This window comes from Nyctereutes procyonoides, unplaced genomic scaffold (genome assembly GCF_905146905.1).
Source record: "Nyctereutes procyonoides isolate TBG_1078 unplaced genomic scaffold, NYPRO_anot_genome, whole genome shotgun sequence".
Classification (NCBI taxonomy): Eukaryota; Metazoa; Chordata; class Mammalia; order Carnivora; family Canidae; genus Nyctereutes; species Nyctereutes procyonoides.
This window is the reverse complement of record NW_026575024.1, coordinates 22,061,359-22,078,840: the sequence shown is the minus strand read 5'-3', so window position 1 is coordinate 22,078,840 and position 17,482 is coordinate 22,061,359. Positions and strand designations below refer to the sequence as shown.

Below are 17,482 nucleotides of genomic sequence, written 5' to 3'. Positions count from 1 at the left end.
GATTGCTTCTGTCTCGTCGCTCAAGAGAAAGCTTAAATGTCACCTTTTCAGAGAAGCATTTGTTGATCATCAGTCTAGGTTAGGTAGCCTTTCCCTACCCCAGTTCTACAGTTGTTTTCTTATTTTTTTTCATAGTATTTAACCATTATCTATAGTTATCAAGTTCATTTGTATTTGTTGACTATCTTTCATCAGATTATAATCTCCAAGAGAAACCTTGTCTACATGGTAATGGTTGAATTCCCAGCACCTAGCATACTGTCAGTCTCATGGGACATGAATGGATTGGTAAGAAATACTATGTTGCTGTTAAAATAAACTAAGGTAGAATACCCCTTTCCCCTAACTTCCCTTACCCTTTCCTACTTTTTCTTCTTTCTTTTTTTTTTAAACATTTATTTTTTTTAAAGATTTATTTATTTATTTATTTATGATAGACAGAGAGAGAGAGAGAGAGAGAGAGAGAGAGGCAGAGACACAGGAGGGAGAAGCAGGCTCCACGCCGGGAGCCCGACGTGGGACTCGATCCCGGGACTCCAGGATCGCGCCCTGGGCCAAAGGCAGGCGCTAAACTGCTGAGCCACCCAGGGATTCCCTTTTTCTTGTTTCTATAGCACACAATACTTTCTAATATATCATTTACCTATTTTTGATTATTATTTATCGTCTGTTTCTTCCTGCTAAAATGCAAGCTCCATGAAGGCAAAGATCTGTGGCTACTTTGTTCATGAATATATTCTAAGAGACCAGAATGCCTGGCATATGGTAATCCTCAATAAATACTGGTTGAGCGAGTGAATAGATCTTTATTTGCTGAATGTTTAGCATATATTAATGAATGAAAAAAGCAAGTTGTCAAACAATGTATGTAAACTGTGTGTGAGTACATACAGACACACAGATACACATAAGTGTTGGGATACATGTAGAAAATCTTTTGGTACTCATTTTTTAAAAAGATTTTATTTATTTATTCATGAGCGACACAGAGAAAGAGGCAGAGACAGATGGAGAAGCAGGCTCCATGCAGGGAGCCTGATGTGGGACTCAATCCTGGGACTCCAGGATCACACCCTGAGCCGAAGGAAGATGCTCAACTGCTGAGCCACTCAGGCGTCCCTCTTTTGGTATTCAAACCAAACGTCCGTGGAGTGGAATTTTTGAAAGAAAAATTGAATTTTTTTTAACTTTTATACTGCCTGATTTTTTTTTTAACATTGGCATGAGTAGTAAATATTGACACAGATGTGGAGCAAAGAACTCTTATAAATCACAGTTATAGTGTAAATTGGTGCAACCATTTTGGAAATAATTTGGCATTATCTAGTAAAGTTGCAAATGTGCCTATATCATGACTCACTATTTACTCCAAGGGATGTAGTCCAGTAAAACTGTTACCCATATGCATTAGGAATATATACAAGAAACTTCACAGCAGTAGTCATCATAGCAAAAAACTAGAGACACACAATGGCTTACCAACAGTAGAATAAACTGTGGTGACTCATCCAATAAAGTGCTATACAGTAGTGCAAATGAATGAGTCCTAGCTATCCACAGCAATATAGATAAATCTTACAATGCTGAGAGAAAAAAGAAAGTCACAGGAAAAATATGCAGTAAATTCCATTTATATAAATTTAAGAAAATGTAAAAGTAAACAAATACTATTTGAAGTTATAAACACACAGTAAAACTATAAAGAAAAGCAAGGAAACAATATAACCTATAAACTTCAGGATAGGGGTCTTTGGGTGGGGGGAGAAGGTGATAGAATGGGTAAGACTAGAAAAGGGACTTAAAGGATGGTTATGTTCTTCTTCTTCTTTTTTTTAAAGTAGGCTCCAATCCCAGTGTGAAGCCCCACGCGGGGCTTGAATTCACGACTCTTGAGAGAAGGATCTGAGCTGAAATCAAGAGTTGGATGCTTAAGTGACTAAGTCCCCCAGGAACTCCTGTGCTTTCTTTAATAAGATAGCAAGTACACAATTTCACTGTATCATTCTTTTTTCTTTATTTATGTGTTATAAATATTGTTTTTTCATTTAGTCAATAGTAAATAAAACAATTTTGGGGGAAAAACCCCAAACTGATAAAGTTTGAGCTTCTTCCTATGTACTTATATATCTTTAATAATTAAGAAAAACTAGTTAATTAAAAACACACAAACCCTCTAAGAGTAGAATGGCTCTGTCATACAGTAGGTCATAGAACTGATTTTTTTTAAAAAGCTACAAATCTGTTGTACCATTTTATATTTCCACCAGCAGTATATGTAAGTTCCAGTTGCTCCGCATCCTTGCCTGCATTTGGCATGGTTGGTCTTTTTATATTAACTATTTCAGTGGACCTGCAGCAATACCTCACTTCAACTTAATATACAATGCAGTTAATATGTAATGATGTTGATTATCTTTTTATGTGCTTATGTATACCTTGATGAAGTGTTTATTCAGATCTTTTGTTTGTGTTTTTTTACTGGGTTGCTTGCAGTGAGTGGTATGCTGGTAAATAAAATGTTTAAAACAGACTCTAAGTGTAGTTTTTAAGTGAATGCTGGTTGGTATTTTCATTTACATCAATGAGTAAGATGTAACTGAAACTTCAGAAGTGACTTCTCTGAGTTGGATAATAGTTTTCAAACCCTAGAACAATATTGCCTCAAGTTTTTGGGCTATTTGCAATGTGAAGCTTATAAACATGACAAACATCTAAATTTAATCTCTCTCACTCTTTTAAAATATTTTAATTTATTTGAGAGAGAGCAAGAGAGAGCACAAGCAGAGGGGAGAGGGAGAAGCAGGCTTCCCACTGAGCAGGGAACTTCATGTGGGGCTCAATCCCAGGACCCCAGGATCATGACCTGAGCCAAAGGCAGACATTTAACTGGCTGAGTCACCCAGGCGCCCCTGAATTTAATCTTTATTAACATTTCTCCATCATTAAGTTTAGATATAATAAAGCAAAAAATCAAGCCTTGGTGTATAGCATTCATTGATTCTATGGTGTAAATATTCCCATTGTGGACAAAGTCCAATGTTACTTTAGAAAGAGATGTACAGAGCACACCACCATATAATTTTTCCACCATATAGATGCAATAGATATAAGCAACCACAAAAGCATAGAAAGTGATAAAATAATAACAAAATGATGACTTCGGTTTTCAATAGACTTTATTTCATTGTAAGTCTGTATAATTTTTCTAAATAGCTGTATGTAACAACAATTTTGTAAAATTCTTGGTAAATTTAAAGGTATTATTTATTTATTTTTAGAGAGGGAGTGTGTGAGCAGGAGGAGAGGCAGAGGGGGAGCAAGAAGAAGAGGAGAAGAATCCCATGCAGACTCCACTCTGAGGCCGATGTAAGACTTGATCCCACATGCAGGACTTGATCTCACAACCCCGAGATCATGACCTGAGCCAAAACCAAGATACTCAACAAATTGATCCACCTAGGTGCCCCTCTTCCTAAATTTCATAAGTGACTCTTGCAAGCCAGTATGAGATGGCTCCAGCACAACACTGGCTGTCTTATTATTGAGTTGGAAGAGGTGTGTGTGTGTGTGTGTGTGTGTGTGTGCATGTGTGTGTGTTTAAGATTTGAGGGAGGGAGGGGGGCAAGAGGTAGAGGGAGAGAGAGTCTCGAGCAGAGTTGGAGCTGAGCAGGGACCCTGAGATCAGGACCCTGAAATCAGGACTGAGATCACAACCGGAGCTGAAACCAAAAGTCTGAGGCTCAACCCACTGTACAACTCAGGAGCCCTGGAAGGTTTTTTTTATATATTCTGTATCAGCACCATTCAATAGAACTTTCTGTGATATTGGAAATGTTCTGTAATTCTGCACTGCCGAAAAATGATATCCAGTAGCCACATGTGGCTATTGAGCATTTGAAATGTGGCTAGCACAACGGAGGAACTGAGTTTTTCATTCTAATTAATTTAAACTCAAATATCCACACAGAGCTAGAATCTAGTTTACTGAATAGCACAGTAGTACAGAATAGTATCCTCTATTTGGGATAATAATATCTGGAACACTAATAATAAGACATACTACATTATGCATACTTTATATGTTCACAATAGTTAAAAAGCACAGATTATAGAGTCAGGCTGCCTGGCTTCATACCTTTTAGTTCTTTTCTCTATAAAATGAGAATAACAGTACAAACAGTACAAACCTCACAGAACAGCAATAAGGAGTAAATAATGTACGTAGAGCACTTAGTACACTTGTTGGACCATCCTGTAAATGCTCAATAATTGTAGTTATTATGGAGTTCCTAGATAAGTCACTTCCATTTTCTTTTTTTAATTACTGAGTGATTCTTTTTTTTTTATTTTTATTTTAAAACAAGCAGGCTGTTTTGCTCTCATAAGTCACTTTTTTTTTTTGTCACTTCTATTTTGATCCTGTTACTTCTGTAAAATTGGGCTACTATGTTCCTCAAAGTCACTGTACTAAGGAGTACTAAGTCCGCAGAGATGCTTTGCAAATCAAAGAAAACATCACTCTAGCTAAGTTATTAAGAAGCGAAACAATCTTTGGAAGCAACTGCCATAATTTCCTAAAGAGAAAGAAAAGAGGAGGGGAGGGAAGGAAGGGGGTAAGGAGGGAAGGCAGACAGGCAGACAGAAGGAAGGAAGGAAGATGGAAGGCAGGCAGAAAGGTAGAAGAAGAAAGACAGGAAAGAAAGACAAAAAGACAAAGACAAGACAGGAAAACAGAAGGAAAAAAAGAAGAAAAGAAAAGAGGAGAAAAGAAAAGGAGAAAAAGAGGGAAGGGAGAAAGAAAAGAAGAAAAGAAAAAATCGAAAAGAAGAAGAGGGAAGGGAGAAAGAAAAGAGGAAAGAAGAGAAAAGAAAATAGAAAAGAAAAGAAAAGAAAAGAAAAGAAAAGAAAAGAAAAAAAGAAAAAGAAAACCCCAGCCCTAGAACACTACCGGCTCTTGCTTACTGGACCCTTTCCATTCCTTTAAAATTGGCCGGGCTGCAGAGAGCCGACTGAGTGACGGCGCAATTGGCCAATCAACGCGACTGGCCAATCAGCGGAAGCCCCGTTTCGGGCCCGCCCCGACGCCTCGTCCAATCGCGCGCTGGCAGCGTCCGGATTAGGACCGTTGCGAGACGGCTGGTTCCAAGTGAGCCAGGTCGCGGGGGGAGGGAAGCGGGCCTGTACGCGAGGACCGCGGCGCCCTTTGCGCGCGGGGACTGAACTGGGGCCGCGGCTCCTGGGACCAGCCCTAGCCTGCGGGACGGCGGGGGCTGACCTGTGCCGAGATCCCATTCCAGCACGCGCAGTCTGCTGCGAGTCCCTGGCGTCCCCTCCGGCGTGCTCTTGGAGCCACTTTCCCGAGCGGAAGTCAGCCTGCGGCTCCGGCCCTGGTGGGACCTGCTCGGAGGAATGGCGTCGCCGGGTGAGGCGTAGTGCATGGCTCGACGACGGGGCCCCGCGGACGGCACGCCTTGGCGAGTGGACGCTGGTGCTCGCCACTCGGGAGCTTGCCAGGCGGGAGCCTCTCCCCCTGTAGGGCAGGGGCATGGGCTCGGGCTCGGGCTCGGCTCGGGCTCTTTCGGGGTCGAGTGCGTGACGGAGGGCGGGCGGAGCGGGTGGGACTGCGGGCGGGCGGCGGTGGGGTGGGGGCCAGTGCGGCGGGGAGCTACGGGTGCCCCCGAGGCCCACCCACGGCCCGCGGTCAACTCTTACGTCTGGCTTCGCCCATCCATTTGACTCGCGGCGGCTCCCGGGCGGGGTGACCTGAGAGTAAGCTTTTGGCCAGGTCGTCCTTCTTTGGACCGTGGTTTCCAGTTCAGTTAAAAGAAAAAAAAAAAAAAAAAAAGCAAAAGGAAATCACTCACCTCTCTGGGGGCGTAGGGTATAATTTCTTAAATTGGATTCTCCTGCTGCAAACTTGGGAGTCGGCCAAGTGTCCGTTGTATGCCCCAGTCCAAGATCCTTAACCCTCTGCATCTCAGTTTCTGATCTGTGGACTAGGTTATTAGTCACATCATCTGCCGAATAAGTTGCTGTACTCAGTGAGCTGATCCTGGTGCATAGTGTAGAAGCGTGCACGGCCCTGAGCAAGCATCAATAAAGCTAACTGCATTGCTGCTGAGTGGACCCTGTGCACGGTGGACTCCCTCGTAGTCCCACAGCGGCGTGGGGGGAGGTGTACTACTATTTATATTTGACAAAGAGGAAGATGCAATTTCAGAGACGTAACTTGCCCAAGATGACAGTGAATAAGAGAGTGGGTCATTGCCCCATTTTTTTAAAAAGTTGAGGGTTAACAGAGTAAGTTAAACTTTGGATCCACACTGCCCGCATTTGGGGTTCTCGGTTTCGTGTCTTCAGGCAGTTAATTCCTAATGAGTCTCCGTTTCTTGATCTGTAAACCACACTCACTTGGATGTTGTGAAGATTGAATGACTCAGTACATGCCAAGTACTAAGCGTAGTATGGGCATACCCCACACATGCTGAGTGCTCAGATTTTAGCCAAAAATGTTGTTGTTGTTAATTCGAGGTGGGAAGATGAGGATTCTGACACAGACGCCGTGTTAGGGAAATTTATAGTCTAGCTGGGAAAATGCAAGTCCTCATTTCCTAGATCTTATTATATTTAGTACATGCACATACACAAGGCACTGGGGACTCCACATTAGTATCTTGACTCCTCTTTTTCTTACATTGCTCTATTCTTAAGCAGTTCTGGCTTTGACCTTGAATTCCAGCCAGACTGACGGCTTCTCACCTCTACTGATCATCTTTTTACTTGGATTATTACTAACTGGCGTCCCTCTTTTTTTCTTTTTTCTTTTTTTTCTTCTGGCGTCCCTCTTTAGGTCCTTTCTCCTGCCTAGTCTCAAGTTTTGTGTATTCTCAACACAGTGATCCTATTAAATTGTAGGTCAAATCACTCCTCTTCTCGAAGTAGGAGTGATTTGACCTACAATTTAATAGGTCAAATCACTGGACTTCTGCTGGCTCCTATCTCACTCAGTAAAAGCCCGAGTCCCTAGAAAGTTTTAAAAGACCCAGGAGATTTGGCCTCTGCTACCTCTGTCATCTCTTCCATACCTTTCACCCTTCACTTATGCTACTCTAGCTATACTAGCTAGAGTAGCATAAGTGAAGCTATACTACTACTCCTGGGTAGCTATACTTTCCTCTTTGCTAATGTCAAAAATGTTATATATATTGTTGCTTCAGGGTCTTTGCATCTTGAGATAGTTTCCCCCAAAATATCTTTGTGACGCTCCTTTTCCTTCAAGTCTATACACTTTATAGACTATTTATTTCTCAGACCTTCATAGACTACCATATTTAAAATCGTAGCTCTTCTCAGATAACTCTTCCGGGCTTTAGTTTTCTCCATAGCACATTTCACCTTCTGATGTGATGAATGTTTCCTTAGGTGTGTTGTGTGCTATCTTTCTTTTCCCACTGGAATGTAGACTTCATGAGGCTTGTGGTGTGCGTGTGTGTGTGTGCGCGCACGCGCGTGTGTTTCTGATTCCTGCAGAAGTATATACCAAAAATAGTGCTTGGTAGGCATTCAATAAATATTTATTAATGAATACTCCACAATATATTTCCCTTTGTAGTGTTTTAAAAAGATCTTCCAAATTCTTTAGATTATTTAACATATGCACAGGGATTTAAATAGAACTAGCATTCGTAGAACGATTCTGAGTTACTGCTAATGTAGGCATTGTTTCTAAAACATTCTCCAAAAAATAGTGGAGTGTAAACTCTATAGTTAGATTTGAGTTTGAGTCCAAGATTGTCTGCAGACTACTCTCGTTCTCAGTTTTCTTTTCTTTTTTTTTTTTCTTTTTGTTTTTAAGATTTTATTTATTTGCTTGAGAGAGGGAGAGAACAGAGAGGAAGTGGGAGAAGCAGACTCTTGGCTGAGCAGAGAGCCCCAGGGAGCCCAATTCAGGGCTTGATCCCAGGACCCTGAAATCATGACCTGAGCCAAAGGCAGATGTTTAACTGACTAAGCTACCCAAGTGCCCCTTGTTCTCAGTTTTCTTATTTGTCAAATAGATAATAACGATGCCTTTTAAAAATTTTTTAAAGATTTCATTTATTCATGAGAGACACAGAGAGAGGCAGAGACATAGGCAGAGGGAGAATTAGGCTCCATGCAGGGAGCCTGATGTGGGACTCCATCCAGGAACCCCATGACCGTGCCCTGAGCCAAAGGCAGACGCTCAATTGCTGAGCCACCCGGGCCTCCCTTGATGCCTTTTTTTAAAAGTAATCTCTCCACCCAACATGGGACTCGAATTCACATCCTGATATCAAGAGTCAATGCTCCACTGACTGAACCAGCCAGGTGCCACCTAATAATGCCTTTCTTATGGGATTCTAGTTGAAACTAAATTTGAAACTATAGGCAGAGGCTTTAGACCATTACCTTATGATTACAGTAGTGCTCCCTCCCTCTTCTGCAGAGCTTACTTTCCAAGATTCCCAGTGGATGCTTAAAAGTGCAAATAGTACTGAACCCTTATATACTATGTTTTTTTCTACGCATACATACCTATGACAAAATTGAATTTATTTATTTATTTTTTAAACTTTTTTTAAGATTTATTTTTATTTATTCATGATAGAGAGAGAGAGGCAGAGACACGGAGAGGGAGAAGCAGGCTCCATGCCAGGAACCTGACGCAGGACTCGATCCCGGGACTCCAGGATTGCGCCCTGGGCCAAAGGCAGGCATGAAACCACTGAGCCACCCAGGGATCCCCATAAAATTGAATTTATAAATTAGGCATAGTAAGAGATTAACAATGATAACTAATAATAGAAGAACAATTATAATAATACAGTATAATAAAAGTTATGAGAATGTGGTCTCTCCTCTCAATATCTTGTCCTGTACTCACTCTTCTTGATATAGATGCCTACATAATAAAATGTCACCATGATGAGATGAAGTGATTGTGATGTAGCAGTAGGCTACTGCTGACCTGATGATACCAGACCATGGTTGAGTGTGGGTAGCTGAAACCATGGGAAATATGGATGAGGTGGTGGGGGTGGATACTGTGCTGTTAATTGGATGGCCAACAATTCATGAAGCAGACATACAATGTACCACTCGTAATTGCTTCCTGTCTCCTGGAGCATAATAGACAAGGATTAATTTTTCTTTTCATTTGTTTAGCAAATATTAATATACTTCTATGTGCCAAGAGATGTGTAGTCCTTGGAAATACTGGTATATTCAGAAGAAACTATCTGTCCAGAGTTTAGCAGAGGAATTAGACATTACAGTATTATAGTTGTGAAAAAGACTACATAGAGTACAGGTTGCTATGCATGGATATAGCAACAATAGTGATGGTAATAGAAGTAGCTAATGTTTATGTAGCTTTTGTTATATGCCAGTCACTGTTGTAAGATTTTTCTATGTTAACCCATGTACTCCTCATTACACTTCTGAGGTGTAGGTACTGTTATTGTCCTAACTTTACATTTGAGGAAACTGAGAAATGGACTGGCCACATTGTAACTGACACAGCCACATGGTTAATAAATGGCAGAGCTAGGATTTATTTATTTATTTTTAAAGATTTTATTATTTAGAGAAAGTGTGCAGGACGCCTGGGTGGCTCAGTGCGTGATCCTGGAGTCCTGGGATCGAGTCCCACATCAGGCTCCCCACAGGGAGCCTGCTTCTCCCTCTGCCCGTATCTCTGCCTCTCTCTATCTATCATGAATAAATTAAATCTTTTTTTTTTAAAGATTTTATTTATTTATTCATGAGAGACACAGAGAGAGAGAGAGAGGCAGAGACACGGGCAGAGGGAGAAGCAGGCTCCATGTAGGGAGCCCGACATGGGACTTAGTCCCGGGTCTCCAGGATCAGGCCCTGGGCTGAGGGTGGCGCTAAACTGCTGAGCCACCTGGGCTGCCCCGAATAAATTAAGTCTTAAAAAAAATAAAAAACCTGGCCACAGAGGTCCCATTCTTCACTACTTTATGGTATGGGGGACCTAACCCAAGGAAGGGCTGTTGGGGAGGCTTCTTAATGAAGAGATTACTTGAACTAAAATCTGAGAAGAAAAACTTGAAAGTTGAAGTAAGGGAAAGCACAAAAAAGTGCTGGGTAGGGAAGAACACGATTTACAGGAACAGCCAGAGATGGAGGGCAGAGTGAGAGGCAGGTGTGGCCCTGGTGAGGAATCCGGATTGGGCCTGTCACGGAGGCATAGGAGTTAACAAACCTACTTGAGATAGGAATGGTGTCATGGGTCCTACCTGGAGGACCGTCCTTCACATGGATGAAGACCATGCCCCCCACTTACCCAGGAATTCTTTTTTTTTTTCTTTAATATTGTATTTATTCATGAGAGACACACAGGTAGAGACACACAGGCAGAGGGAGAAGCAGGCTCCATGCAGGGAGCCTGATGTGGGACTCGATCCGGATCTCCAGGATCACACGCTGGGCCAAAGGTGGTGCTAAACCACTAAGCCACCCGGGCTGTCCCCAGGACTTCTCTCCAAGTTAAAACCTCCCAGTTCTCTCCCCCTTCTTCACATGTACCAAGGTTCCTGGACCTTGGTACACACCATCATTGGAACTATATATAGAACTTTGGAATTGTTTTGGAATGTACTTAATAGTCCTTTCCCCCAGGTGCAAGCACCGTCTTCCTGTTGGCCCTGACAATCCTAGCCAGTACCCAAGCTCTGACGCCCACTCACTACCTCACCAAGCCTGATGTGGAGAGACTGAGAGCCTCACTGGACCGCCCTTTCACGAGTTTGGAATCAGCTTTCTACTCCATCGTGGGACTCAGCAGCCTTGGTGCCCAAGTGCCAGATACAAAGGTAAGGCCTTTTTTTATCTTGGCCTCATCCCTTCACCATGTTACTTTTGTGTAGTTCAGAACCAACTTTTGTTCATTTAAGGATGACCACGGCTAATATAATAAATACTAATTTCAATCTGACAGATCTTTTTTTTTTTAATGCTTAATGTATGTTTAGGACCAGGTGTTTTTGTAGGATATAAAGAAGAACAAGTCTTAGAAACTTTACTTTTTACTTTAAGCTTTAATTTTGCCTCTAGAAACTATTGCTATAGTTCTGAGAGAGACTGTACAGTACCACATGTACTCATTAAGTGCCCTGTATGTGTGACTTATAAATAATAAAGGAATTCAAGATGGGGACATTCATATGTATTAAACACTGATAGTCACCACATTAAACAGTTTTTTTCTTTTTTATGATTTTATTTATTCATGATAGACACACAGAGAGAGGCAGTGACAAAGGCAGAGGGAAAAGCAGGCTCCCCATGGGGAGCCCTGTGCAGGATTTGATCCCAGGACCCCAGAATCACAACCTGAGCCAAAGGTTCAGTTTGACCACTGAGCCACCCAGGTGCCCCGCATCAAGTAGTTTTGATATCTTTCTTGGATCTTTTTTTTTTTTTTTTTTAATTTTTTTTTTTATTTTTATTTTATGATAGTCACACAGAGAGAGAGAGAGGCAGAGACACAGGCAGAGGGAGAAGCAGGCTCCATGCACCGGGAGCCCGACGTGGGATTCGATCCCGGGTCTCCAGGATCGCGCCCTGGGCCAAAGGCAGGCGCCAAACCGCTGCGCCACCCAGGGATCCCTCTTTCTTGGATCTTTGATGAAGAAAATGCATCACAACTAAAACTTTTCCTGGATTTAGGAAAAGATTCAGTCTTAAGTGAATTCACATTTTATTCATTATTGTAGCATGGACAGCTAGGGTAAAGAATTTAAGGCCAGGTTTCTCATACAAATCTTGTATTTTCTTTCTTTCGTTCTTTCTTTCTTCTTTCTTTTTAAGATTTATTTATTTATTTGATAGAGAGGAAGCGTGCATGTGGAGTGGGGTAAGAGGTAGAGGGAGAGAATCTTAAGCAGATTCCCTGCTAAGCATGGAGTTCAACTTGGGGCTCAATCTCATGACCTGAGCCAAGATCACAAACTGGCTACTTAACCAATTGAACCACCCAGGCACCCCTGTGTATTAGTTTTCTATGGCTGCATAACAAATGACGATAAATTCGATTATTTAAAATAGCATTCATTGATTAGCTAATAGTTCTGTGGTCAGAAGTCCAGGCAGGTTTGGCAGAGCTCTCTACTTAGGGTCTCACAAGATCAAAATGAGAGTGTTGGCCAGGTTAGGCTCTTATCTGGTGGCTCTGGGGAAGAATCTGCTTCATTCTCCTTTAGGTGGTTGACAGAGTGCATGCAATTCCTTGTGGTTCTAAGACTGAAATCCCTGTTTTCTTGTGGGCTGTCAGCCAAGGGCTATTCTCTGTTCCCCAGGGCCACCCACATTTTTTCTTACGTTGTCCCATTTAAATCAGTAATGACATGTTGAGTTCTTTCTCTTAAATCTCTCTGACTTCTACTACCAGTCGGTGAAAACTCTCTGCTTTTTTTTTTTTTTTTTATTTATTTATTTACTTATGATAGTCACAGAGAGAGAGAGAGGCAGAGACACAGGCAGAGGGAGAAGCAGGCTCCATGCACCGGGAGCCCGACGTGGGATTCTATCCCGGGTCTCCAGGATCGCGCCCCGGGCCAAAGGCAGGCGCCAAACTGCTGCGCCACCCAGGGATCCCAAAACTCTCTGCTTTTAAACTATTTTTTAAGATTTTATTTACTTATTTATGAGAGACAGAGAGAGAGAGGCAGAGACATAGGCAGAGGGAGAGGGAGAAGCAGGCTCCCCATGGGGAACCCGATGCAGGACTTGATCCCATGATCCCAGGATCAGGCCCCGAGCCAAAGCAGACACTCAACCACTGAGCCATCCAGACATCCCAGGACTTGTTTTCTTAATCCAGTCTGACGATCTCTGTCTTTTAATTGGGGAGTTTAGTCTGTTTATATTTAATGTAACTCTACAGTTGGATTTAAGTCTACCATCTTATTATTTATTTGTCTTGCTGTTTTTTCCTCCTTCTTTCCTGTCTTAAATTGAATAATTTTGATTATTCCATTTTATCTCTTCTGTTGACTTTTTAGCTCTACTTTTTTCATATTCTAGAGATTGTAACATGCAATCATAATATACTTTGAAATATTACTTCAGTATGTTATAAATAACGAAAGAACCATATAACAATATATTTACATTTAAACTCCCATCATTTGTACTATTGTTTTCACACTTTTTATTTTCTTAAAGATTTTTATTTATTTACTCATGAGAGACATACACAGAGAGAGAGAGAGGCAGAGACACAGGCAGAGGGAGAAGCAGGCTCCATGCAAGGGGCCTGTTGTGGGACTCGATCCTGGGTCTCCAGGATCAGGCCCTGGGCTGAAGGCGGCGCTAAACTGCTGAGCCACCTGGGCTGCCCCACTTTTTACTTTCTTTTAAGCATCACAGTCTATAGTCCAGTGTTTCAACTTCATATAATTTTTCAGTTTTATAATTACTTATGGCAGGAGGGTAAGTTCAATACCTTTAACTCTGCCATGGCCAGAATTGGAATCCCAGTTTATATTTTGTAATCCATGGCAATTATCTTTTTTTCCTTTTCTTTTTTTGAAGTATAATTGATATACAATAACAGTCGTTATTCTTTTTAATGTTCTGAATGTCCCATTTTAGCCAGTGGGCCAAAATGTCTTTCTGTGTGTATTTTTTGGATGTTTTTATGTGATCCAGTAGTCAGAGTTTCTTTCTTTCTTTTTTTTTTTTTTTTAAGATTTTATTTATTCATAGAGACAGAGGGAGAGGGGCAGAGACACAAGCAGAGGGAGAAGCAGGCTCCATACAGGAAGCCTGACATGGGACTCGATCCCGGGTCTCCAGGATCACACCCCAGGCTGCAGGTGGTGCTAAACTGCTGCACCACCAGGGCTGCCCCCAGTAGTCAGAGTTTCTAATGTCGTGGGCTTGCTTTTATGTTTCCTGCCCCAGACTAGAATCAGTAATTGCTATTGATTTATTGAATGCCTCATATGTGCTGGGTACACTGGATATATTATCTTGAGCTAATTGTCTTAATTCTATATAGTCAGAAATACTATTCTATAATAGAGGAGGAAATGGAAGTTGAGAGGTTAAGTAATTTGTGTGATGTCTGCCAGCCATCATCTGAATACATATAGCAGAAGTCTTAACAGACTATGGCCCCCAGAGTCAAATCTGGCTTGAAGCCTGTTTTTGTAAATAAAGTTTTATTGGAACACAGCCACACCCACTCATTTATATATTGACTATGGCTGCTTTTCACTTTAGCAGTAGAGTTGAGTAGTTATTAAAGAGACTATCTGGCCCAAAAAGCCTAAAATATTTACTCTGTGGTCCTTGGCAGAAAGTTTGCTAATCCCTGCTATATAAGGTCCACACTCATTCAGGTTTCTTTTCCTGACAGCTGTCTCTTGCTTCTGCCTAGTATTTCCTTCCTGTGCATGACTGCATTGAGGAAACAGACTTTTCCTTGTGATTCCCATGTTATAAATCCTGTAGGTAAATGTACCTCCTGGTAAAATTAGTTCCACTCAAAAGAAAGAGGGCAGGCATTGGGGCTAGTTAGCCCAAGTTTTTGATTCTGGTTCTACCTCTCTGTGAAAGGGGAGTTATGATGCCTTCCTCACAGGATCTTTATTAACGATGAAGTGAAATCATATTATGCCAAGTGAGTGGCCCATAAAAGCCCCTTCAAGTGGTAGTTATCATCTCATCATCATCAATATGTTAAAACTATTTGTAATCTACTCAGGCAAATTCAGACATTGCTTAGTGCAGATACTGCAGTGTATAGAAGGCTTCAGTATCTGTAGAGAAGGGGATGCCTGGGGATGAGAGAGAGCAAATGGGGAGATACAGTGGAGTAGTCTTGACTAGTAGAGGTTTTGTATTGTGAGGTACAGGAGGTAAAATTGGGATATTAGGTAAATGTTGAATTTTGGTAGATTAGAATGCAGGAAGAGTGGTATCTACTGGTCATTTTCAAAGTTATGTGGAACTGTACGATTCAGTCTAAGAGAGCATCATGGAGGATTGAGCAGCTCTCCCGTTAACCAGAGTGGTACCTTTTTCTGTCTCATGATTTGGAGTTCCATATGGATTTAGATTGAACACATAGCCCCAGAGGTGTTCTCTGCTGATGTCCTGAGTTTGAGGGGACATTGGTCAAGGCTTAAGATGTAGATTGAAGCCATCCAGACAACTGCTGTGTAGTATGATTTGGAGTAATTGCATCATTGGGCCAGCTATGGCTTTATGTTTATAAAACATTCTCTAAAGACAGACTGCTAAAAAAAAAAAAAAAAGACTGCTTGGCTTTAAGATCTTGACTTCAGATCTAAACAACCAAGTGACCTGTGCAGTTACTGAACCTTTCAGAGTCTGTTTTCTCATCTGTAAGATAGAGATAATTGCAATAGTCAGCTCATGGCTGATGTATGTTAGGGTAGTTAGCATGGTGCTGGCATGTAGCGAGTTATGTACTAAGTATTAGTGTTCAGTCAGCTTTATTATATAGTAGTAGGGTTAGTGTACATTGACATTTTTTCTCAAAGTGACATCCCTATTGCTTGATGTGTAATAAACACAGAGTGTTCAACAGATAGTTGTTGAATGAATTGTAAATGTTAGCTTATTAGAAATGGAAGCTCTCAAAAATGTCTGTTAATCAGAAAATAAATGAGTTTATCACATACTTCACTTTTTGAGTCATTTTTGGAGTGTGCTGTGGTGATTGTATGATGTGTGTATTATAAGCAATGGAAGGAAGAGAGTTGTATGGAAGTTTCAAGCTATCAAATTGCCTTATTAGATGTGCACGGTAAATAGATCTATTGAGGATAGTCTCCATTACTGCCACTTCCATGTGGTGAGATGTGCCCTGCTCCATTGTTGTTTTCAGCTGAGCAGAGAGAACTCCTTTGGTCCTCCTAGATGCACCGAACTGGTTGATGTCAAAGATCCTTAAGGGAGATTGTGGTTATTTTGTCCCAGGAGATTTTAGCAGCGAAACTGAGACGAATAGGGCTTAATGAGAATATGTGACTACAAAGCAGTTCTAGGTATAGCAGAGTATGGAATGAGAATGGTGATTTTATAGATATTGCTCAGCTTTCTGTAAGATTTAAGAACAGTGAGGGGGAGTTTTATATTTATTGTCATGAAAATATGAAGTAAATATGAAGAAAATATAAAAATATGACGGATATATACTATGGCAAAAATAGTAATGTAGTATTTGAATGACTGGAATCAGTGAACACTAGGCAGTGTGTATAGGTTGTCAGACAATCACACACTTTCCCGTCTGTAAAAGGGAATAGTGATGACTATCTTACAGAGTTGTTATGGGGATTAAGGGAGATAGTAAATATAAAGTGCTTAGCTCAGTGTCTGGTACATGGTGAGTGCTTTTGAAGGTCAGTTTATTTGTACCATTCAACAAGTAGTGAGTCTTTGCTGAGAGCCAAGTACTCAGCTAGTTGCTAGGCATAGCAGACAGTCAGACATTCCTTCAGGCAGCAGTTATTTACGGAGCATCTGCTATGTGCCAAGGTTTATACTAAGTGCAGAGAATACAACAGCTCATTCTCTAGTGAAAGACAGGTACCCTGATAGTGAGACCAGGTGTTGAGTACAAAGGGATACCTAGTGTGTAGAAAGTCCCAGATGTATGGTGTGTGAGTCCAGTAGAGGGAGCAGCTTGCTCACTTTCTGTAAGACCCTACCTTGTGCAGAGTGGTTGCTATTTGTACTGGCTGCTGCACGATTTAGTCAGTCATTCAACAGATACTTAGTGAGTTTCTGCTGTGTGTTAGGCACTGGGGATTCAGTGTTGAACAGTGAGAGAGAACCTCTGCCCTCTTGGAATGTATACTCTAATAGTGGAGATGGGCATTAGTTATATAATCAAATAGATATATGAATATTTTTAACAGTGGTAAGTTTTATGAAGGTGAGTTATGGTATTATAAATAGGGGACTTTGACCTGGTTCAGGGAAGGCTTTCCCAAGGAAATCTCTGAATTTAAATCTCACTCTATATCTTCCTAAATTATAGCTTCTTGAGGGCAGGGACTTTGTTCGTTTTATTTGTCATGCAGCTCCAGTGCCTAGAGTAGCACCTGGCATGTGGTAGGCACTCAGTATCTGTTTATTAAGTGAAGAAAGAGGGATGCCTGGGTGGCTTAGTGGTTTGGCGTCTGCCTTCGGCTCAGGGTGTGATCCTGGGGTCCAGGATTGGGTCCCGCATCAGGTTCCTTGCATGGAGCCTGCTTCTTCCTCTGCCTGTGTATCTCTGCCTCTCCCTCTCTGTCTCTCATGAATGAATAAATAAAACCTTTTTAAAGGTTTTAAAAAATAAGTGAAGGAAGGTATGATTGATCTGAATTCTAAAAGGAAAGTAAGAGTTAACTGGAAGACAGGAAAGGGAAGGAACTTCAGGCAGAGGGAATGGCAGGTGCAAGGTTCCTGTGCG

The 17,482-nt window shown here is 41.5% G+C and overlaps 2 protein-coding genes across 4 annotated transcripts in view; one reads left to right on the top strand and one right to left on the bottom strand.

The window, feature by feature from the left end:
• The window catches only part of MROH8 (maestro heat like repeat family member 8), a 57,450-nt gene extending 51,903 nt beyond the window's left edge, over positions 1-5,547 (bottom strand). Inside the window, exon 1 of the mRNA XM_055343368.1 lies at positions 5,276-5,547. Coding sequence (XP_055199343.1) covers positions 5,276-5,547 — 272 coding nt within the window. The remainder of the gene's footprint in view (positions 1-5,275) is intronic.
• Positions 5,292-17,482, top strand: part of RPN2 (ribophorin II) — a 59,473-nt gene continuing 47,282 nt past the window's right edge. The window contains exons 1-2 of one of the 3 annotated variants that reach the window (XM_055343391.1): positions 5,292-5,422; positions 10,666-10,859. In XM_055343391.1, coding sequence (XP_055199366.1) covers positions 5,410-5,422; positions 10,666-10,859 — 207 coding nt within the window. In that variant the 5' untranslated portion in view covers positions 5,292-5,409. Of the gene's footprint in view, positions 5,423-5,464; positions 5,589-10,665; positions 10,860-17,482 lie in introns of those variants that run through there. The other 2 variants (XM_055343380.1, XM_055343402.1) reach the window with 2 other exon arrangements.